The 25,006-nt window shown below is 36.6% G+C and overlaps 1 protein-coding gene across 2 annotated transcripts; it reads right to left on the bottom strand.

The window, feature by feature from the left end:
* Positions 1-7,911: 7,911 nt before the first annotated feature.
* STX2 (syntaxin 2) lies at positions 7,912-24,958 on the bottom strand. 2 transcript variants are annotated; one of them, XM_086761473.1, is made up of 11 exons: positions 24,801-24,958; positions 19,971-20,042; positions 19,354-19,453; positions 17,806-17,880; positions 16,790-16,863; positions 16,472-16,580; positions 14,682-14,755; positions 14,431-14,568; positions 12,955-13,065; positions 11,435-11,562; positions 7,912-10,026 (listed from the first exon to the last, which is right to left on the bottom strand). In XM_086761473.1, exons 1-10 carry the CDS (start codon positions 24,828-24,830, stop codon positions 11,479-11,481), a joined length of 867 nt encoding a protein of 288 aa, XP_086617599.1. In that variant the 5' UTR covers positions 24,831-24,958; the 3' UTR covers positions 7,912-10,026; positions 11,435-11,478. The 2 variants fall into 2 exon arrangements, with proteins under 2 accessions (XP_086617599.1, XP_086617600.1); XM_086761474.1 differs by lacking the exon at positions 11,435-11,562.
* Between the last annotated feature and the right edge of the window lie 48 nt (positions 24,959-25,006).

Genomic DNA, 25,006 nt, shown 5'->3' on the forward strand with positions numbered 1-25,006 from the left:
GAAGCTCAATGAGCTGTCTCTTTATTCAAAATTACTTACAGTTTTACCCACCGTTTAAATACATTATTTTTAGATTTGATTTCATAACTACTATGTGAAACCCAAGACTATATTGCTTAATAAACCGTTTGAACTTTTAACTTCTACCATATTCTAGAGTGGTCCTGTGTTCTATATTTTATATACACTCCAGTAACATTAAAATCTACTCCCCCTCATGCTGTCTACTTGCCTCGAAGAACAGAAGGTAGGTAGGAGATCAGCCACCCTTTGCAGCATTCCTTGAAGTCAGTGGAAAAATTCATATAGGAGTTGATTTGATTCTAAATAAACGGCCAGCCATACTAGAACAGAAACTCCAAGTCTTCAGACTCTGAGATTAAGGTTTTTCTTATTGATTTCTAATCATTCAGGACTACATCAACCACTGTAACCTGGAGTAGCATCACTGTGGTCAGTGAACCAGTGCTTCATTGGTGTATCGAACAAACATCTAGCCTGTGACAAGATGCATCTCCTCAGGGACTATGTACTATTTAGGCATTGCTAATGACATGCTTAGGTAGAATTGTCTATTTTAGCAAGTTCACAGATGCGTATGAAAATACTGGTGAGATTTTTATTAGCTACTAAAATGCTAATGATGCTCAATTTCTTATACACAAATTATTATTGTTCTTTAAAAAAAAAAAAACAACTTAGGTCTGAAACAAAATTATCATAACCCTCAAAGAGAAAATAAACTGTGCGTCAAACTTCATCTGCAATAGGATAAATGCTAACAGAAACATTACTAGACTAATGCATACATGTTGATACTATAGTAGTGCTCTGATAAAGCCATAAGAGCCTTTAATAGGCTCAGCTTTATTTCACTCATAATTTTTGTTCCACATCACATAGAACTCTGAGCCTAAAAGCCTCCTACTCCAACCAAAGTGAGCAGGTGATTCTCATGTGAGAAGTGACAGCCAGAATGAGGGCCCGTATTTGTGCATTACAGACAGCTGTGACATTTTTCTACACAAAAATGTGCAAAGTAGAGGAAATTGTATGGCAATACTCTGCGTTACTGAAAGGCTAGCTATGCAGAACAAACATAATTAAAGGGTCTCATTATCTTCTCAATAATAATTGTAAATAATGCTTTAGATAATTACTTCATTAGTTCTCAAAACACTGGCTTTTATTCTCCTCTGAGATTCCATCCACTAACTCTTCTCTGAATAAATTGCCAAAAGGGAAAATCAAAAGCAGAGCAAGCATGGGAGCTGGAAATGCAATGTGTATTTGCAAATTTTCAGAAGGTTAAAAGCAGTTTGTTTTTTTTTTTTTTAGTGCATGTATTTTTTTTTCTTCAGATTGCTTTCTGATGCAGTTATGTTCGTTTGCTAGCAGCTACATTTATCCCTTTTAAGATGGTTGACAGCAGTGTGGATAGAACCAGGGTTAGTCTGTATCACAAATGACTGGCAACATGCATGTGTAAGAATGACATTTTTCTTCATTACAATAGGGTAGATTCAATAATAGAAGAGACTGTGCCTCTAAAAGCAAGAGCTTAAACAAGAGGAAGGTGGAAGACCAAGAGAAGAAATGGGCAGAAAATCTAAGACCTGCAATTAAATGGCTCACTAGCTAAGAAAAACTCACTTTTTCAAATGCAGACTTTTTTCAACACCATTCTGAGTACTGCCAGTAGTTAAAGCAACAGTACGAAAAAGTGGCAAATGTTTTCCTGGTCAGGTCCCAAGTCAATCTGTAGCACTGCAGAAGGCTGATACTTACAAGTCGTGGTATTTTAAAAGGCCTTTGCCAAAAGTCCATTAAAGAAATTAATTAGCAAGAGGAGAACAGTAAGTCTGCAGAGCAAGATTGCAATTATCCAGTCTTTTAGACAGAGAAGGAACAGTGACAAATCAGCAACATTTGCAGCCAAGAAAGGAAAAATAACTTACTTTTTTTTTTTAAAATAAACTCATGTGCTGGTGTTAGAAGAAAGATGCAAGTTTTATAGCACTTAAGTTCCTCTTCAAAGAGGGAACCTAGAGATTCACAAACCCAATGAAGCATTTTTCTACCCTACCCACTTTTTCTGCCATGTCAGCATTTACAAGCAGTTTCCACACGGTGGCGAAATCCAGGCTGACCAGTAACCCTACCAGAGCCCATCTCCATGGGAGGCTGGTAAACATTGACTTGTTTTTCTGTAATTTCCAGTTCTCTTCCTCTCCTGCTTTATTACGCTATCCACCATCTAATAAGAGCCTACAGTGCTTCTATAATGAATGCATAAGACATCAATGTTGTCCTAATAGTCTTTGTTAAAACATTATAATGATTACAGTTTAAAGATAAACATGTAGTGGTCTTTCAATTACAAGAAGAGGATTTAACTCCCCACTGGCTTCCTTGTTTGTGAAGTAAAACTCCTTCAACCAAAGCTGTCTACCAGCAAATGTATCTTCACGCGGTACCTTCATCTTTCGTACTTCACAGCTTGATATACGATACACCAGGACAACTAACCTCTTTTTTCCCTGTTTGTTTAGCTAATCACAAAACTTTAATGCTTCAGTCTAGGGCTTAAGCTGCCCTCACTTAGATTTACAGCAACAATAAACCAAATGTCTACACAAGTCAGACTAGCACTCTACTAAAGATGCATGTATAATAAACTGATACCAAATTCAAATTGTTTTGAATTTTTACTCACCTGTTTGCAAATTGGTCCTTTCTTTTAAACATAAGCAACCCAAGTAATTTCCATGCTAATAAGAGGCAGTAGCCCATTACAAAATAAGCTAAGCAGAATTAACATTATCCAGTATATATGGATTTAAATCTTGAAAATGTTTCTTTCCATCCCACACCTACGTAGACAATTTAATTTGCTCATTTTTTGAAGATCTGATCTAGGTAGTTCACATTAGTAAACTTAATTAAAATAAACCATCATCAATGCTGACTAATGCTACTTTCATTGGTTTATCTGTGTCTTGTTGATCTTTCCCTGAAATTTTCATTTAGAATTAATTAAAAAACCCCTTGTGCAAAGGTTTGGGGTGTATTTGTGCTTCGGTAGATTTTCAGGGTTTTGGGTTTTTTTTTAATAAAATTACTGTATTAGTAAAGTCATGTCTTGCTTGAACAGGTGTCAAAGGTCCTACTATATTTGCTGTAAATGTAGAAGACACAGAGTTTTCTCCTTAGGTTTGAACTCCTGTCTGTCAAAACTTACAATTCTTCTCGCCAGCGCAGATCTGCAAGATCTGGCAACTGACCATTCCCCCAGCTGGCTGCAGCAGGGGTGTTCAGCGATGTACCTGTGCTGCTGCCTGTGACACCTCAGGAGAAAAGGTACTTTGAAAAATCGAGATACACAGCAGGCATCAACCCAAGCAGGCCTGCTATAGTACCCAGCAGTTTCAAGAGTCCAGGCTACTCCCCTGCTCATCCAGGGTTTATCCTTTAACGCAAAGCTCTTGGATTAGTCAGAGCAACAAGGCAAAAGACCTGCTTCTGTCAAGGCAGCTGTTGGGAACAAGGTTTTTCTTTTTGAGCTTCAAGTTGATTTTGCAGAGGGCACTGTAGCTTAATTGCTCACACTAAATAGATTCCAGGTATCAAATATTTTCCCTAGACCCAGGTCCAGATTGCTTGCTGTGCTTAAACCAGAAATCCCAGAGAATAGCCTGAAAGAATAAAATTGGAGTTAATTCTGTTTTCTGAGACCATTTCTGTCCAGCTGGAGTTTACAGCATTAAATAGACATGGTTGTGAGGGAGGTTTAAGTGAAATGATTTTGTCTACCCCATTGTCAGTGTTCAAAGGATTTGCTTACCACTTTCCCAATAGAACATCTAGCAATAAATTAAAAACAAAACAGGGTTTAGTCATACTTTTAAAAAAGAGAGCGCCGTTCATGACCAGAAGCCTGCTGTTTTGGAACAGTGACAGAGCACGAGTCAACCTGCCAAGACGGAAGATATTCTAGCCAACGCACAGCATCTACATTGTGGCCAAATTCTTGGAGGTGTGTGTGAAGAGTGCTACTGGAAAACCCTCATGAACAGCTCTGAAGAGAGAAATGCTGACTAAGATAATTAAACCAATTGCATGAAATTGTTCAGAAGATGAACTATGAAGCAAAACAGCATTATTGCAGGCCACCGAATGAAGGGGAGTAACAGTAAAGAGTTTTGTCACTTCTGAATGCATCATTGATGCAGGATTACAGCTACTGAGAGAAAAGATTCCCTCCTACATCCCTGTTCCCGCAGGACAGGGCATCTCTTACTCCCAAGCTACTTCAGACGCTGGAGTGTCAAGTTGCAACGGCAGTTTCTCTTCTTCTGTGGGAATCCTTTGTCACTTTTAATGAGGAACAAAATTTAGGCCTCATTTACAGCAGCAGGTGTAACTCAAACCGCAAAAGAGTATACGTGGTCCCAAGTTTTAATATTGAAAGAACAAAACGTGCATAAAATTGAGGTGTCAATACTAGCTCTTTTAGTTCAACTTTCCTCCCTGAATAATTTCCCACATCTGTACAGTGCAAACAACATTTTGCCACAACAATAGTGTTGGGAATTCCTGAAAAGCACTTTAAAATCTCAGGTTTCAAAGCTGTCTTCACCAATTTGGACATCCACTGTCCATCTGACTGGACAAAGACATATTTCAGGCAGCATGAAACAACTCACAATGAAGAAACCACTGTCTGGTTATGTTTGTTGTGAAATACCATAGCCAGTCACCCCCCCACACCCCTTGTCTAAAGCTCTAGAGTAAGTGCCCTTCAAAGTAACCATTTATATGCATCAGTTATCAGAAACTTGTTCCACAAGCAGGCCAAGGAAATAATTCTTCTCAAGGCTAGATTCTCCTCGTAGGAATTTTTAGACTAGCAGAACCTTATTTTGTTTGATGGACTTCCTATAGAAAAATAATTCCATTAATCTATAGAATATTAAGCGATACTGTTCTACTATATCAACAGTCATGACAGAAAAAAAGTGTTTCATCACAAGATGTAGAACAATGCGGGAATCCGGTCTCATCTCACCAATCACACTGCTTTGAGCAGGAGGTTGCAGTAGATGACCTGCAGAGATCGCTTCCAACCTGAGTAATTCTCTGATTCTATGATACACACGTGTTCATGTGTGATTCTGTGATACACACATGTTCACCACAGGCTCACGTCACAATTCAGGAAAGGAGGGAGCTTAAAAAAGAGGCCCGAGATTTCTTTGCAAGCTGTCAATATTATTATACACACATTGACTCTTGTATGCCTTCTCATCTACAAGCCTGCACATCTCCTTTCAGAAATTAACAGACTTCCCCAATGTTAAAAATATTGATGAAGAGTGTATAATAGCAGACTCCAAGAAATAAAAACCTTGTAACTACAGAAAGTTAACAATCCTGTGCAATACCATCAAATAACCTTAAATATGTATTGAAGTTGCCTCTACATTTTCTGTAATATTACAGAAAAGGGCTATAAAGTGAGCTGTTACAAGAGCAGCACTTCTGTTGAGTCCCTGTTCATTCTGACATACTCTCTGAACTGACTTGCAGTCAGTGTTAGTTTAATGTTTTCCAGCTTAGTTTACTTTCATTTGACAGTAACGGACAAGGGGTAACCCCACAGTCTCATGTTCTCTGTAAAGTATGGATAAAGAAAATAGAATTTTCTATGCAAAATAATCCTTGTTTTCTTCCCAACCCACAAAGTCTGCTATGTCTTGTTAGCTACTGGTATCATAACTTAGCCATTTTCGAAGAACTATTTATTCTTGAACATAAAAATCCATCCTTCCCCCTGCTTGCAGCAAAATGGATTAAAACGCAGCCTATGAAAGCAATAATTCTTTACAACACAAACACAATTATTTTGTAATTACTTACCATTTCTATTTATTTGTCTTTGTAAAAAACCTTTATTCCAGGAGTACTTTTGTTCTTCAGAACCTAGTTACAAGTACTTACACAACGCTCACTTTGTTCCGGACTGCTCATTCTAAGTGCTTTACTACCGGCAGAGGACTTGGCGTGGCTGACGGAGGCGGCTAAAAGGGGCTGCGAACGGCACCACGTAGCTGCGCAGCCACTTACAGTACGTGACAGAAAGACGGAGCTGATTCACAGGTGCCAGGCTGCCCCACTGACTGCGGTGTGGGGAGGAACGCTGTGGTTATTTTCAGAAGTTGCGTACAAGCCAGATGAAGGCAGCAAATCTAATTTAACATCAGGTAACGTAAGTCTTGAAACCCCCATTCACACCACTCCCCCCACCCCAAAAACCCACATACAAACTGTTCTCGCAAAACTACATTAAGCACAACAGTCATTTTTATACAGAAAAACATAATTCCTCACAGGCAACAGTTCCCTCATTTCCCTTTGTCTTCTAAATGTTTTTTATCAGGCTTCTATTCATCAAAACTCACCTAGTGCTATGCTGAGCAAATCCTGCACTGCCTAGAAATGTCCGTTCTGTTTTACACTACAGAGCAAAGAGAAGCAGAATAAAGACAGATTAATTTTAGAAACAGCTTTAGTTCATTCTGTTGAATTCATCTATGTTCAGATTTGGTGCTTTTTCCACAGGCAGTACAGCACCACTGTGAATAGCAGAGATACCCGCACTTAAAAATAATCTGAGCCTTTTGGTTGTGCAGATCCCTAAGAACAGCCATTTAACATTTTCCCTATGCTAAGATTTTTACTTACTTGGTTTGCTTTGATGGACAAGTTTGCCTTATTAATTGCTAAGTTTAACATTCCCACTCCTATCCAACTTTCCCAATACCACAAAGAAATATCCAACTAAGCATAACTGCTCAGTTATCTTACAGTTAGTCAGAAGTTGGCCAATTCCCAGCTTCTAAGTGCTTTGGTATTAGCTCTGCGCGCACATTCTCATTGGTGTTAGATTGTTACTAAAGTTATGACAGTTTATTTCTCTACAAAGACAGCACTGACTCAAATGAAAGCAAATTAAACCTTGGACCTTCTTCCCTCAAGATTTCTCCGAAAAAGCCTCCACACAAAAAGAAAAGCACTACCAACCTTTGCTCTTTCACAGTACCATACGGACTCTTGGTATTGGATTTGCTCGAGCACGGACCAGATGAAAGGCTCATGTACCTCAGTATCTGACATAGTGGGGAGGAAGATGAGGGAGAAGAGGCACCAGAAGGAGATGAGAACCAGTCCCCACCTGCCAGCCCTTGAACCCGCCACAGCTGTCAGCTCTGAGCCGGCCACTTTCTTACCACTGCTGCTGGAGAGGAGCGCACTGGCGAGAGGCAGCGGTGTGCAGGCAGCTGGCTGCAGCCGAGGAGCAAGGGTCCCAAGGGAGGGCAGGTACAGCATCGCCACTTGGGTAACAAGTGGCCAGCAAAAAGATTTCAGAGTGGCAACCTAAGCCAAGTTTAAACATCAGCACAGAGGGAATGACTCCAGTTACCACCTGTACGTCACAACTCATCTGTTGAGGATTTCTGATTTGGGGTGGGTAGATAGGTAAGAAGTTATTTTAGTTCTGCATTGTGAAAGATGCGCTTTTATGAGGAATTTTTGAGAATACATGAATACCTTTACTCAAATAAATAATTCTCATGTTTTTCAAGTTTAATATTACAGCAAAATTCCATGGGCACAGTTAAATTAATAAATCCCATTAATGTCTTAATAGTTATCTCTATACCTAGTTTGATCATCTCTACACCTTTTTTGGTGAAAAGTTTCAGGAAATACACTACAAAGACGTTTACTTCGATGCGTAGGCATTGGTTGTTAGACGTACATTCTTGCAAAAGCATACCAGCCTTATTCAAACACTGGCAATAGTCACAACAGTCACAATAACATCACAAATATTAAAAACCCCACAAGTTACTTGCTTAGATAAGTTTATTAGTGCATAGGTTAGAGATTTACTCCCCTCCAATATTAACAGAACAAAGAGGTTCATGTGAAAAACATGTTTTGTTTTGTTTTAAAACAAACTCATTGAGGCAGCTATATAACAAGTAAAAAGTATGGAAAAAGTACTCAAATTTCTGGTCTTCATGAGCAAATTCTCGCATTATAAATAAAAAAAATTCGACATGATGGGATTTTGGGGGTCATTCTACATAACCAGCTGTTAAACAGCGGAACTGATTTTCTTCCCCCCGATCTAATTTGTATATCTGTATAAATAATATTTACTGATAAAAATCTAGAAAACTATAGAATAAAAATATATTTTACCTAGAATGAGTACTAAGGCAACCATCTTTCCTTACTTTGCATGTAAACTTCCTCACATCGGTGAGTGTTCTGGACTTAGAGGTAAAGAAATTTGTTCACTAACGAAGCTGAAATTTTTCAAGCAACTTCTTTATGGCTGACTTGCAAGAAGACCAATAATAATTTTTTTTTTTTCTTTTTTAAACATGTTTGACATCTGAACAGCTCCAGCACATTCACAGTATATTTGGACAGCAAAGCAGGAATATTCATACATACAATTGTAAACTCTGCTGAATTTCATTAGGTCAGACTGAATTATAGTTCACTGATTAACTTCGATCTCAGACACTTTCATCAAAATGTAAGTTTAAGGATTCTAACCTTTTAGAACCGAGTTATTGCAGTTAACATTATAGCTGAATATTTGGAAACATTCACAAATGTAGTTTTATATTGTGTTTAAAAAGGCACATATTATACTTTCCTCTAATTCTCTTACAGTGTAAATATATCTACATATCTACATGGATATCCTTAAACAATGAAAAGTCAAAAATTAAAGTTACAAATATTTTACACGCAAAATACAAAAATAACTTGTAACATGAAATGCAGTTATTTGGTTACATTTGAAGTCTTTCAAGCTTTCAAGTCTTGCAAGCTAGTATTACAATAGATATGTATATACTAAAACACTTCATCTATGTTATATAACATAAATTTCATAACAAATCAGTGTCTTAGCTTGTATTATATTTCAGACTTTTCTGAGGGAGCTTATCCCTATGTGCTATATTCACACACCAACATTAGCAAGCTTCTGAATAAGAAATCTTGACTTGGCTTTATAGAGAAAAAGTGTGATTTTCGTCACATTCATATAAACAATAAGGCTAACCTGATCCATCAGTTTCCTTTCCACGAGACTTATTTGTAAAATTATCTGTCCAAGTTTGAATTTGGCATGCTTCATTACTGCATTCTTTTACCAGAAATGTTGCAACTAACTTTATTATAAAGGTAAGGAAATATTTAAAGCGATTAACCTTAGCCACATTGAAAGAAAAAAATAAAAAATCCAGAAAGTGTAAAAAAGCCTTTTTTTTTTCCTTCTTCTCCTCAAGAGCAATGCAATAGGCAGACAGTTAAATAAGTAGTATTTTCAGGATAAAATATTTTAGCACTTGTTGGAGAAAAAAATTTTAAGTATAAAGCTTAGATAGGTTAAGGTGACTAAATAATTAATACACTTAAAGACAAGGCTACATACATCTCAAATGTTCACAAGAGTGCTAAGAAAAGCAGCACTGTTAAGGTACAAAATTTGTGATTAGAATTGTATCAGCAATAGGAAAAAAAGCCAAACAGTCAAAACTCAACAGTCTCTCAACTCCCTAAACTGTCTGTAACACTGAGATATGAAAAATATCCTAAGGTACTTCAGTTCAAAACTATTAAGAGCAAATTTCAGTCTTACAAATGTATAGTTTACGATGAAAATCCATACATATCCCAATACATTCTGATCTTCATTTATGAGTAAACATTAAGAGTGATTTTCTTTTCATTTTTAAGCATTAGTGATAGGTCATCATCATGGAACAGTGTAAGGCATCATTTATTAAAAAATGTTTGGTTTTTAGTGAAGATGTATTTTGGAGTTTCTGAAGGTTCGTAACTCTTGGAACGTGCTTGCTACGATAGTGTTGTTGCTAGGATAATTCCAAGTATCAGAAGCAATACAGTTACACATATAATGATGAACATCAATTTCTGCAAAAAAAAGAGAGAAAAACTGAGATTGAAAAACCTTGTCAGATACAGAACTGTTTAAATACATGGATAGCCAATTAATAATAGATACCTAATCTGAGTGTTTGGACTTTTTTTCCTAAGGAGTACTTACTGCTGTGATTTCCTGTTGTTAGTCTTTCTTTCCCAACATATATGTAACTATAGTTACAAGATAGAGCTATATGTGTAACATGTCTGTATTTGCTTCACAGAATTATTGTTATTACTCATACCCAACCTCTGTAAGTATCATTAAGTATAGAAACAGATGCAATAGTGCATATTTACTTATCAAGGTCAAGTCTAAGTACACTAACATCGCTTACTGCCACCCTCCTTGGATAAATATTTGTAGCCTGCTCAAACCTCCACAACTGCACACTTAAGGCAACTCAGTAAAATGTCAGTAAAAGCATTGGGTAGGTAATAGCTCAGAAGAACTAGATGTAGGTGGGGTGGGAGGGGAAGAGATGGGTTCTATGTAAATGCAAAGTCTGACATTAGGTCAGGTATTTCTGACTATAAGCAATGATACAGTAAATTCTGTTATCTGCCCATAAACCAAAGCTGAGACAAAACTGTAACGTCAAAACTGAAAACTTCAATATTAGAGCATTAGTACAGAAAAATACTAGTTAGTACAGAAATTCTGATTAGCTGTCTGAAATGACATCCCGCTCATAGCGCCTCATATACAGTTTTGAAGAAACTACCCGTTAAAGTTGAGTTTCTATTGGACTCAGAATAGTCAGCAGTTATTTTCAACTTAGCCTGGCTAGGTGTTATCTTGACAAGAAACGGTTACATTAGTACAGCAAAAATCTCAAGATTCAAGTAATTCTCAAATTCATGTCCTAAAATTCCAGTTGGAATCTTTGCAAATGCATTGTTATTTCCCACTGTTTCATCTAGTTTAGTATTATTAAACAGCTTTGAAGTAAGAAATTTTAGGATGTTCTGCAAGGCATAATAGCCAGCTTCACAGTTGTAGACATCTACTTTTATGAAAGCTCTGCTTAAAACCATTGAAAACCCCATTTGGTAAAGTTCCAAGTGTAACTAGTATTCCATATCTTAGTGCAGATTGTTTGCTGATGTGAACTTCGAGTATAAAAAAAAATTCAGAAGATTAGGTGTCAATAATTGGATTTTTAAATCTCATTTCCTTCTGTGTTTACAAGTCTTATGTAGTGATTGCATTCTGTCAATTCAGCAGCTTATCACTAGCTGTCAGTTTTCAATATTCACTTTTCCAGTATCCAGAGACAGAAAAGATCCACCAGCACTGCTCAAGACTACTCACCCCCCAATACTAACTGTACAGGTTAGTAGAACAATAAACGTTACTAGAGGAAAAGTGAGCAAAATTAGTTGATTAGTTACTTACTGCCACACTGGCAGGAAGTCATGCATGCTGAGGTTATCCGAGCATCACCGAATACCAACAGACAAACCAATAATTAGAGCAATTATGGCAATCAACACCACTGACACAATGATAATTATCCACATTTTCTGTCAAAAAACAAGGCAGCATTATTTAATATTAAGCACATTAAGACTTGCAATTATTTTCCATTTTTAAAATAGTCAGGTTTTAGATCACACTCATTTTTATTAAAGCCTGTAGCATTCTCAAATTGAATTTATCTGTAACTTGAGTTTACCTGTAACTTAACTTTATCTGTATGCACTTGCATGCATAAGAATAACCATTTGAAAACAGTATTTACAGATAAACTAGTGTGATTAATACCTACGTAATTAGCAAAGATAAGAAAAATCACTATTTACAAACACATTAAGTGGGCTCTTTTGACACTTAAGTAATTTTTTAAAAACATAACAGGCGTGTTACGTATATGTAGATATCTCTCTATCTATATAAAGATACGATATTCCCTCAAATCCAACTTGCCATAAAAAGCCTCAGAATTGCATATCTCAAAAGGGGGAATTATAAGGTCAGAGGAACACTTCATTCCCTCTGCAATCATACAGTTACAAAATATAAAAAATTACTTAGTAGTTTGATTTCAGAATACATTATTTGGCTTTCTGATTAGAAGAAAGATACTGAAACACAAAACAAATTTCCATGCCAATGGAAAATGTCTGAATGTCACTTTGAACTCAAACTGTCTGCAAGACTATTGTGGTTTAACGTCACACCCCTTCCAGACGCAAGATCCCCCTAATCTAGTACCTTTGTAAGAGTACAAAAGTAGTTCTGTAAAAATAATAATTACAGATGGAACTCTAAGAAAGTAAGCCTGCTTCAGCAAAACTAGTTATTTTATTTTTTCCCTGCTAACATGGTGATTTTATAGCTACAAATCAGGTAAGTTTCCCAGTGATAAAGGTCAAAAAACCTTTAAGGTTATCTAGAGTCTGAATAATTTAAGGCATGGTCGTTCATAAGAACCACCTGTGAACTTATCTACTAGCATAACAGTAATTCTTCTTTTGAGATTTTTACACTCTGTAATGATAGATTTTAAATGGAAAATCGTGAACACAGCCTTAGCTGTACATTAACTGCTTACCTGTTTTTGTAGTACAAGAAGTTTCATTCTCTACTGGTAATATCAATTTTTAGTACTAACTATAACAAACTAATTCACATTGGAAATGTTCTGATTTCTTCTGGGTTATGGGGTTTTTTTGTTTGTTTGTAAAAGCCTTTGGTAAATCTTCCTCTCTCATATACCAATTTAAAAGAACATTTTTCTAAGCTAATTTTAAATATCACAAGTACAAAGAAGTAAAATGCACATCTTAATTCTACCTTGAAGGACTGAATAAAAAAAAACAACAAAAAACAACAACCTAAAATTGAAGATCAACTGGCTTCATACAGTTCTAAATTAATGTACTGACTAGCACAATTATAAAAGGATAGCATACCCTTCGTGCTTTACTTTGATATTTGACTGCCTTTTTTGTCTCTTCTTTTGCATGTTCCACGTAATCTGATGCATTCATCACGTTCTTTTCTATGTTGTTGATCATTTCACCCTTAAAATGAAATTTTGAAGAAAAAAAACCCAATTATTACTGGAGTCTATGAACCTTTGTTTAATGAACCTAAGAGAAGAAAAGCTGTAGACCACCAATGATTATTTTAAGCAAGGGAATAATGTACATACTAGTGGCTGACATTTTTTCTGCTTTGATGTGTAAAGGAAAAAGGCAATGAGAAGCAAGGGCTCAAAGTTCTAATCAAACAAGGAACATTCATGGGCAGGGCAGCTGTACTTCTCCCTTTTATAGGAACAAATACTGAACACCTGAAAACATATCTTTGAATGCAAGGTATGTTTTAACAGCCAAAACTAAAACTGACATAGAAAGAAATTCCTGACATGTCTGGAAGTGGGAAAGGATATTGACTATTTTGACACAAGGTTCAACAATTATCTAAGAAAACACACACATATAATAGCAATTTTAGGAAGCAAAGTTCCTCAAAACTGAGGGTTTAGAATGTCAATACATAACAAATTCAAATTAATTATGATGAATGAAACTTGGTAATGAAATGGAGGATTGGTGAAGAATTACAGTAAGTCTATTACCTGTGTTTCTGTCCATCAGAAGAAATAATCAGCAGCAGTAAACAGCAAAGCATTAAAAAATGATGCACAAGTAACTTTTGTTCATTTCTAACTCAAAAGAAAACAGCTACCAATTCACCTTGGCTATATATTTACTATCAAAGAAACACAAGTCCTTTTCAGGAAAGTTTCTCTCCTGAGTATTATTCTTTTCACTTTCCTGCATAAGTCAAAGAATTTTAAGAACAGAAATTAAATATTTTTTGTTAGATTACTGGTATATAAAGACTACAAATAGAATGAATTTACATACATGTCAAGACAAAAGCTTATAAGAGAACTTGAGTGACTTGTCAATTCCTTTACATTCATGTTAGTTATAACAGTAATCATACCTTTATATTATGTTCAAGTTGCCTACATGCTTGCTAATGCACACTTTATTCTGCCACAATAGTCCTTTACCACGTTTGTGAGAATCCTAAGTTCCCAAGATATTAGCCAGCATTCCAGGACAGAGTTGCTCTTACTTAAACATGCACAAAATGTTCAAGCATATGGGAATATAAGCATGTTGAAGAAAATATTAAGTATACCACATGAAAAGAAAGCCGATGCTTAGTTATTCATAGCATACACTATGAGTACGTCTAGATTGATTGCCTAGAACAAAAAAAGTGATTAACTGTCATATATTGTAATCACAGTTAAAAAACTGTAAATCTGTATGATCTAAATATAACCAATTGTTTCTGCCTATTTCAAAGAGGAAGACTGGGGTAAAAAATTCCCACTTACGTAAACGTGTTTGAATCGGGTCATTTACCTGAGTCTCAACAAACATCGCCATGTCCATAAACATTTCATGTAGTTCCCGTATACTAGATTCCAGTTTCATAATATCCTTGTGACGTGACTCAATTTCATTCAGAGCTTGCCTAGTTATTTGAGAGTCTGATATAATCTTCAGAAGAAAGAAAAAAAGATATGGCCATAAATGTGTTGACACACTTATAAATAGTAGAACCAGCAGAACAGAAGAGAGATATAACATCAGAAGTGAAAATTGATACGTACATCAGAAGTGAAAATTGAAGGATTACCACTCTCTAACATTTCTTCCAGTTCCTCATCAGTGGTGGTCTTTCCAGCTAGGATAAAAATAACAGTACTTCACATAACATCACTTATTCATTATTGAACATAAAGTTTTACCATACCAGAAGGATGACAACTGAAATAAAATTCTCGTATTAAGCATTTTTCAGGATAAAACAAGGTCATATTTAGCCATTACCAAGTGGCATTTTGCATATAAAAACCGAGAAAATATTAAGTAGTAGTCAGAAAACAACTGTAGATTCAAAGCTATGACAAAGAATTCCTAGTTGGTGTGGGTTTTTTGTTTGTTTGCTTTGGCGTTTTTTTGGTCAAATTGAAGAGAGTTTCATCAGAAACATTTACAACGTAGTACGTGAACCCTGTTAAGCAGAGAGTTCTACAGAAGAAAGAACTTGAGATACAGGGTATTTATACAACATTCAGTATTTACCTATTCAATTTTGTCACACTGGGACCTAATTTAGTGCCACTGCTGTATGGGCAGTAAAACCTTTACGTACATTTGATTTTACCAACACAGGATTACATCCATATTTCACCCAAGGAAGATTATTACCCTTTGCTCCTACTTTTCATAATACATCTAATATTGATGTAGTTTATTAGCACACGTTTAAGCAAATGGAATCCTATTGATCACACTGGTATGACAAATGCAAGTGTTATGAGTTACACAACTCATTCAAGTGATTTGTATTGTACAGTTTTAAAACTTACATATCAAATCCCTGTTCTTCCCATGTAAAATAAGTTTAGTATCTGTAATAACTTATATAATTCTGTCCTATCTAATGAAAGTTACAGTTTGAATATTACTTTCTGATGTTAATACCCAAAAATGCTGCAAAATCTGCTTTTAAATTTTTAGTACTGAGGAAAAGCTGAAGGCTCTAATTGGGTCATAACAACATTAACTTAAGAGAACCATGTCTTGAGGTACTAGGGTCCCTCCCCTAAAACGTATAGGTAAAGAAGAATTTAACTTGCCTGACAAACTTTACTGAAACACTGAATGGAACCGTTAGCATGAGACGCTAATGACAAAGTAGCCCATGAAAAGCAAAGTTGTCTTAATCTGCCCACTTTTCTGTTTGCACTTCCTATTTCAGCAATATATGTATTTGCTTTTACAAGAGATATTTAAAAAGGCTAATTTTAGGTACAAGACATTATGGATTCTTTTAGACACCTTCTGAAGTATATGCTATAGTTCAGAGCAGATTCAGGTACCTTTCTGAACACTCCTCATAATAATCAATAACAAAATAAGTCAAATAGAGTCAGTCAAATGATTAAGAATACATCTAATGGCAGCACTGCTTATATGTCAGCTGAATTTAACAAATGTTCTTATTGACAAAAATAGGGTAGTATAAAAAGAGATATTGTCCAGTTTGGCACGGATTTTCTTAACACTTGCTATCTTCAGAAAGCAACTTTTCTTAGTATTTCATTTAAAATTGCAACACTGTAAATAAATGAAACAAAAGAAAAATATATTTTATTTAATGATTTATAACATGAAAGAAATTATTTAGTAAGATTTCTCTATTTTTTTACAGCTGTTCTGAAAAGTAGTATCAAGAAGTTATGCTATACAATAACATTGTTTCTTTTCTCTCACGTGCTTCAAGATGATGTCCGAGGTGTATGAATGCTTTGTACCATCTTTAAGTAATAAGAAACAAGGGAGGTACTAACAACACAATTAATCTTTTTAAAGAAAGTGTATTCAGGTCACTTACTTATCTCTAATTGTCTCTGTATCCGACCTTTGCTGCGTTCTCGAAAAAGAGTTTGGGTCTCGTTGTATTCGGTCATGACCTCCACAAACTTGTGAGCTAACACAGAGTGCTGTTTTTTGAGGATTTAAAAATGTGGAATAAAAATGTTTATTTTTTTTTTTATACAGAAAATATTACTGCACAACAACTGAAAAGCTGTATTTACATTCCAAAACAGAACATGAAGTTCTGAAAGTATTCCAGAAAAGGGAAACTCACTCTCTGACTTAATAGAATCCTTTTATTTTCTTTAAACTTAAGTTTAAAGAAAAATCATACCTGTGTTTTTCTTATCCTGAGGTCCACGGATGTCCGATTAGCATTTTCGCCCTGATCAAAACTTTGTTCAATAGCTATGAACAATAAAAGAATATTATGAGTCAACATTCAGTATAACTATTTAATTGTGTAGCTTGGTAACTTTGTAAATACTATTACTTATTACTCTTTTCATGTACAACCTCTCCACAGACATGTTAAACATTTTGGGGGAGGAGGGAGTGGCAGTGATTTATATAAAACTTAAAAATAATTTTGGGAATTGGTACAGATCATAAAACCCAGTAACTACTTCAAAACTCTTAACAGAGTCACACTACTGTCTGTTACTCTGGAAAAATTTCAAAAGGCTTAACAACATGGGCTGCTCTTACAGTTTAAACAACAGTGTTTACGGAAGTGTAACAGGACAAAAGTATACAGTAACATTAAAACACTCAATAGATTTCAAAACCTATGCTAAACAATTAAGATGTACTCACAGGGGAAAGCCACAGCAAAACTAGCTAATCAGAATTTGAAATACAATAGGTACTCTAGAGCAATTCCCTATGTAAACATTGATTCCACAGAGACTATCTTTTTGCAGTGAAAGTTAATCTTCCAAAATATCATGACCATAACCCAGCATTTCAGTTGCAGAACATCTCTACACAGAGGAATTACTTTGCATTGTAATTTTCTAGGTTATTTCTGAAAGCAAGCAAAGTCTTTGTCCTATTCAACAAACTCGGTTGTGCTGAGACCTGGTATTTAGCAGCAGCGAAGCCTGCCAAGGAGGAACAACGTAGAGGACATCACTGTTACTGACATGGGCTGTACAGTAGTTGGCAGGGAGTTGGCTCTTTTTCTTTTTAAAAAATTTTTTTTTTAGAAGAGCTCCACAACACAATTTTTGCATAAATAATGGCAATTTTAAAGTTTAGAAGCTCAGCTGCAATGTATTAAGTTTGTAACAGCACCACCATCCTGAATCATTACAAGCAACAGTAGTTCTATATCTCCTCACAACTTACCCTTTAACCTGGCTCGGATTTTATTAGCAATCTTCTTTATTTCCTCATTTAATTCTTCAAGTTCTTCCTTTGTTCCTTTAAAATAATTTTTTTTTATTTTTAGAACTGTTCATGATTTATAATAGTAAAACAGTAGCCATCTACAACTCTACCTTGCAGTCTCATAATTGTATTCAGTACAACCATGCAGAGAAGTTTATTATACTCCTAACCATTCTAAATACCATTTTTATAACAGCATACTATCAGATTCCTGAGTCTTATGACAGGCCCTTACACTTGGGAAACATCGCCAAATCATCAACTAAACCAGGTGATAAAATACTCCACTTTTTTCCTTAACATAAGATTTTCAGGGTAATATTCACTTGCTGGTCAAAATGGAAATTCACTGCAGTCTATCAAGTGAAAATACAGATTTATCTCACGTTTTTAGTTCTGCTGTTTATCACGGACTCATTGCTTTTACACCCTTATTAACATAACTGTACCATGCACTACCTATGTTTTTTGAAGAATACAATACAGAGTATTAATGAAGAACATAGCTAGATCTCCGTTACTGGGTTTACTGAAGACATCAGATTAACAAGAGCAGACATTACTTACAAGCAGCATCACGTTCCTACACAGTTCAGATGCGCTAATGAGCACAATTTTTAGCACAAACACAGGGCAATGAGCTGAGATCACAGATTTTAAAAATTCAGATGACCCCTTATTAAACCTGAGATTCATTGTTAAGACAAAAAGGAGTCTGCAAAATCATTTGCAAGATGTACGTCCATACATAAACAAAGAAAATAGGGGGAAATAAAAACTAACATCTAAAGTTCAGTTTTCATCAACAAGAAGATAGATGTTAAGCTAGCATTGCAACATTCCACAAAAATATCTCAGCATCTTTTCTTCCCTTTTCTTTAAACCCTGCCCACAAACCCAGGCACATCTTGAAGTAATGTTGAGAACAGAGAAGGTTCCATGTTTCTGGGCAAGTTCCCTAAACTTGCGAGTTCTCTGTTCAGAAAGCACATCTTCACTTTGACGTCTGCAGTTAAAGCCTCTAAAAATAGGGCTCCTGCATGGAACTCTTACTACCACTGAAGCAGCTGGCTATAGTGTTAGTGTTAGACAGGATATTGCCCCTACTGAAGAATAAAAGGAAGATGATGGCTCTACTAAGTGAGCTTCGGTTGGAAACTTCAACATCTTCAGTAATTAAAAGAAATGCAAGTAGTCCCTCAGTTTCTGAAGACACAATCAATTTCAAGATAGCATATTAAACTGAGTTTTGGTCTAGCAAAGGTTTGGATGATGCAACAAATTCTAAAAATGTATTTATTCAAATGAGACTTATAAAAGATAGAAATAAGCAAGTGAAAAGACTAATTCAATACCAAATATTGAAGTATTTAAATAAATAAATAGCGTTACATTTTTCATTCTGAACACCTGAAGGTCTATTCCTATAGATAGCTAAAACAAACAAGAAACAATTCAGATTATCTAGCCATACATATCTAAAAATCTAAAAAAAGTGATACTCACTTCCTTCCGGATTTGGTGCTGACAGGATAATGCTATGCTGCTTCTTCACTTCTTCCACATTTTCTGCTATTTTTGCTATATTATTTCTAAGTTCCTCAACCTAGAGGAGGAGAAATATGGCAATGAAAACATTAGAATAAATTCCAAAGATTTAAAAAAAAAAAAAAAACAACAAAAAACACAACCATAACTGGTGATAAAAATCATAAAGTATTTTGTTGCAAGTAGTATTTGTAAGTATCTGACATAAATCCCAGCAGAAATGTTGACATTTAACCAGCTTGCACATTTTTTTCCCCCCAAAAAACCTGGTATTCCTGATAGCAAATACATTCGATATAGCCAAAAATTTAAGTGCTACTCTTCTTAATAAAAAACATTTTAAAATTCTATATGCAAATTCCTCAGCAATCAGGAGTTAAAAACACTTCTATGCAGTAAAGACAGAAAACACCCTGAAATAAACAAGCCAAAGTGTTACTAACATTTGATTTGGCACAGCATTACAAGGCATAGGGGGGGAAGGATGTCAATGAATTGTTAAACCTAATTACAGAAATTAAAAGGCACAGACAGAAAACTAAGTATTTAATGCATGGTGAAAACTGTAACTTTACCTGCTGGAAAAAGTCATCCATAAAATGGTCTTTTTCAACAATAACTGTCTCCCCATCTTCATTTCCTTTATACTGTTAAAAGACAACAAAACAAATCTATGAAATAAAAACGCAGGATACTGTTCTGAAACAACTACGACTACTTCTGCATTGCTAATGCATACACATTTTTGTCAATAGTCTGTAAAGTTAAAAAAGTAAGTTTTCCTCTTCTGAGGACTGTAACAGAACAGCGGAGAGGTCAAAGAAAGTCACCCAACTACAATGAAGCTGCAAACGTCAAGGTATGTACTCCTCCGTAAACAACTTCAGAACAGAACCAGTCTGTAAGTGATATCAGTTTTCATTACATGTCAAAAATTATTCAAGTACAATTTTGCATATATATGTTCTCTCAGAGTATAAAGATATTTCCACAGTGACTCCCACATGAACTGAAAATAATATTTGGTTTAGTGAGATAGTAAATCAAACCCTCTCAAAGAAATACTAAAAGAGGTGCTGATGATTGACTAGTGATGTAATAAGGCCAACATCTAATGAAAGCTGGAACAAAAAGCTATCAATATCTGCTTACTAGCTTTGCCCTTGGGTGTTTTCAAGGCTGCCATTCCACACCAATTTAGACATAATTACGCTACACTAAACTATACATGCATTACATAATTGATAAACCCTTAGAATAGCAGCCAAGGAGGCACAAGCTCAAGCTGACAGGCTCTCACAGATCTCCAAGGCACACAACCCAGTATGTGCCTAGCGTCACGCTTCCCTAACCCTGGAGCCAGTCCAGCAGAATATACGGATCTTGACAGTAACTGAGATTCAGATTTGTTCAAAGGAACAGAGAATTAACATGCATCATATAAAGGCAAAGAGTTCAGCTTCCGTGTTCTCTAGTTCCCTCTGTGAAGCACAGACTATTTGAACCACATCGAATCAAGATTAGAACAAATTATTATTCTACCATGAAGTCAATAGGTTATCTATTAGAAAAACAATAGAAGATAGGCAACATTAAGGGATTTTCATGTTCAAAATCCCTTTTTCCTTCTAACATCCACTCCTAACCCCGGATTCCATTACCCAATAAGCCCTTTGTTTCTGTTTTTATTAAATTAGGTGAGATGTGCACTATTTGCATGACAGCTCTGCAATTTAATCCAACATCAGGCACTGCTATTATCTAATAAAGAAGGTTATACTCAATGATGGTCTACACATCAAAAACTACTAAGATTGCCCCAAATCTTCAAGGAAAGTTATTACTTACACACTGTGACAATTCCTTTCCTGCAAATTCAGGGAGTGCGTAAAGCGCTATGACAATATTTTTGTAAGAAATCATCTGGTTTGCATGCTCAGGGGAACTATAATGCCCTCCACTGAAATAAAGGATTTTAGATGCTATTGCTCTCCTGGACCACTCTCCAATCACTCATAATGCATGTCATTAAAGACCTTTTGTATTTACTCATTTTGGGAAGATGATGGCTAGAACTCAATATTAAAGAATATGTCCTTAGGGATTGTAATCAATTAACAGTCTTGCTTAATACAAATAAACACGGAAGTCTGAATAATACAGGTCTATTTAAGAATGAGCTACACTTTGAAGACATTTAATTTCATTATCAATGTCAAAGAACACCTTCTGCTTACATTTACTGAGTAAAGAATAGTCTTCCTAATTGTTTATAACCACATCCTATATTTAGTTAATTGAACTAGAAATAATGAAAATAATATCAGTCAAGAGATTCAATGGGTCAGCTTCTAGCTTGGTCAGAAGATCTTAGTAAAACATTAAACACTTATGTGAACCTTAAACAAATGAAAGATACAAAAAAAATCCTGTTTGTGGATGCTAGACTGGAAGGAAGCAATGATGATTACCCACCCTGCAGTCAGTTCCACGTTCATTTCACTTTCACATTTGGTTGCAACAACACCAATGACAGATCAATTTACTGTCTGTGATTTGTTGAAGGATTTATGGACAGTCTGCCTTGAGTATCACCACTTGAAAGATACCTGATGACTTGTCAACATCCATTCTCTATGTTTTTAAATCACTACTTACCTAAAATACAGCTTATTTGCTCTCTTTAGCTTAAGTGATGCACTTTCTTTCGACCAGCACACAATTCAACCAAGAACTCAGTTTTGTCATCAAGTTTAGCAGGAAGATATTGTTTCTCCTAGACCTTACCTCCTCAGTTTGAGCAGTATCACAAAAAACTGATAAAACATTTCACGTCAACACCAAGAGCAATCTAATGAAGTCTGTTTGCAGCTCATGCCTTGACCTTGGGACTCAAAGACAGGGCCGTACAACTCCACAAACATTCACAGACTTATAAAATATATCAAGTTCCCTCAAAAGTTGGTTTAGATGACAGAATCCAGATATTTATATAATATAATTTCTCAGCTCCATGTAGGAGCTATCTTGATGGTTCATGAAACTTCTGCAATTCTGTAAGGTATGGGAAGTGTCAGAATAAGTCTAGCTTGAGATGTCCTACCAAATTAATTACTGAACTTTGAAACTGAAAACAGCTTTTTACCGAAAAACATTACTATTACTTGTCCTTGAAATTCCAATCAAGGCGAGTTTTTTCTCAGTCCAGATAACCTGTATTCCTCTGGCAGGCTAAAAGGATAATAACTAACCACCATTATCCCAACGAACGAGACCCAAGGAGCGCGTCATAGAGCGCCAGTTTCTCTTTACAGAATCAGTCTTTCAAGAAATTCTTTTACATCAGAGTAGCCAGGGAGGGCTTATAAGGGCCAAGGAGATCTGTCAGGCAGCTCTGACAGGTCAATCATTAACAAGCACTTAGTAGCATTACTGTACAACCAGGAAAACATCATAAATTAACAGTCTACAAGAAAGTGTTTTATGCCAGTATGGCATGGAAAACACACAGCTCATCTTGAGAAAATTCCATGTTTGAACAAAGACTAATGTAAGAAACTAGCCTGGTGAAAAAGAGAACTCAGTAATGTTTTTCTCTTTCTGGAAGGGATCCTTTTGCACTTTTTTCCCACACCACCAATTCTACCAATTTTAACTTTTGTGACTCTGTGGTTCTTCACTCATTCCTAAACACTTTTGGAGGCACTTTTTGGATATTTGAGATAAAGATGTAAGTTGCTACTTCCATTAGTTCCCAGTGGAAATCAAGTTTTACAAAAGTTATCTCCTTGGGTATGTAACTTTTGTAAAGTCCATGCCAACTACACACTTTTAAGTGATAAAATGTAGACTAAATATTCAATAATGTCTGCCTTCATTTGATGTTTAAATATTTTCTTCTACTTAAAAGAAATCTTCAATTTCAAACGTCTAAGCTATTTGTTAATTCCACAGGCAGTGAAAATTATGTTGACGAACACATGAAGCACTTCAGCAATAGTGACCACTGTGCTTAAAGTAGCAGCTTGCTGCAGTAATAATGTTCCAGTTACAGAAGTAGCTTGCTGCAGTACAATCTTTTCAGATATCAAATACTAATGCTGGCTTAAAACTCCCTATGTACAGTTACTTTAAAAGCTTTTAACAATTTCTAAGGCAGGGGAGGCTAGGGTTTGGTGTTTGTTTTGTTTTTTTTTTTTTAAATTAAAAAAACATGCAACAGACACTGCTGCTTCCCTTCATTCAGAATGAAGTCTATGCGTTTAGAATTATAAATTAAAAAGCAAATTCAGATCACTGTTTGCTGTTTCCTCTTTCTGGGAAGTGTGCACTACCACCGAAATTTAGCACATATTCCTACAACCTGCCCATGTTTAGAAACAGGAAAAAGCAAGAAATATACCTGGAAGAAATTACACAGTTCTTTGGCAAGATTCCAAAGCATCTTTCCTGGTAAAGATACTGTAATCTAATAATGTGAAAACTTTTCAAATGCCAATTCACCCTCTTAGAGAGAAAGACAAAGATACTGGCAATTCCATCAATTAAGAGATGAAGTTTCCAAAATATATGTTGTGATCCAGAAGATACGAACTTAATTTTTTAAGACAAACGAGCCCCAAAGCTGCATGCAGCTCAGCACAAGCCAACTTCTACATCTATATAGAGTTCTAGAACTATCACAGAAACTCCTGTGTGCTCTCAATTTCTATTTCTTTTCAGCAAAAAAAAAAAAAAGAAATCAAATATCCTTTTATTTTAACCAAGCCATATCCTGTTGAAGACAGACGTGATGGTACCTCCCTCCAACTCTTCCTTCTTTTTTAGGATACTGCTTTCACAGCACAAATAAGGGAAAGGAAAAGAGCGTATAAACATAACCGGCTACCATTTTGTAAACACGCGGAAAATAAAATCTGCAGATAGCTTTACTGACGCATTACTGGTTAAACAGTTTCCAAGCAGACAAACCTACCCCACTACACCAGGGACAGTTTGAAAACAGAATTATTATCCAGTTTATTTGCCATTCTAAACGGTAACGTTCGAAAGGCGGCAGAGGTCAGGAGGAAGCGGCGGAAGGGGATCCATACAAACGGCGGCAGCCCGAGCCCCAGGCCCCGCCGCGCCTGCCGGGCTCTGGGGAGGAAGCCGCCCCCCTCCCCGGGAAGGCGGCGTGCGGCGGCCGCAGAGCTCCCTGTCATCAGGGCGGCGGCCGAGGCGCCGGCTCCGCACACCCCGCGGCGGAACACCGACCTTCCCGCCTCCGGCCGCTACCTCCGGCGGCGATAACGGCCCGCGCGCACTCCCGCACTCCGCCGCTCCCCTTCCCTTCCCGCCCCGCTCCTCGCCTTAGCCCGCCGCCTCCCTTCCCCGGGACCCTCTCCGCGCTCGCCTCGCCGCACCTCTGCCAAGTCGGCCAGCCGGTCCTTCATCCCCGCAGCGGCCCAGAGGCTCCCCCGGCCGCTCCTGTGCTCGCTGCTGAGGGCCGCCGGGGCCGCCTCCCCCGCCGCTCAGGCCGGGCACTGCAGACGGGCCGCGCCGCCTCCCCTCCCCGCTCTCCTTCCGCGACGGGCAGCGGCCACGCCCCCACCCCCCCACCCAATGTCAC

The sequence above is a fragment of the Chlamydotis macqueenii genome, chromosome 17, assembly GCF_036417535.1.
Source record: "Chlamydotis macqueenii isolate bChlMac1 chromosome 17, bChlMac1.mat, whole genome shotgun sequence".
NCBI classification, from domain to species: Eukaryota; Metazoa; Chordata; class Aves; order Otidiformes; family Otididae; genus Chlamydotis; species Chlamydotis macqueenii.

What these genes read in the sequence shown, in the direction of transcription:
- STX2 (XM_086761473.1), bottom strand. Translation starts at nt 24,830, where the DNA reads ATGAAGGACCGGCTGGCCGACTTGGCAGAG. An exon ending in GGCTGGCCGACTTGGCAGAG is followed by an intron (nt 20,043 to 24,800) that starts GTGCGGCGAGGC and finishes GTCTTTTAACAG; the next exon opens with TATAAAGGAAATGAAGATGG. An exon ending in ATCAAAGTAAAGCACGAAGG is followed by an intron (nt 11,563 to 12,954) that starts GTATGCTATCCT and finishes GTTTTTTGACAG; the next exon opens with AAAATGTGGATAATTATCAT.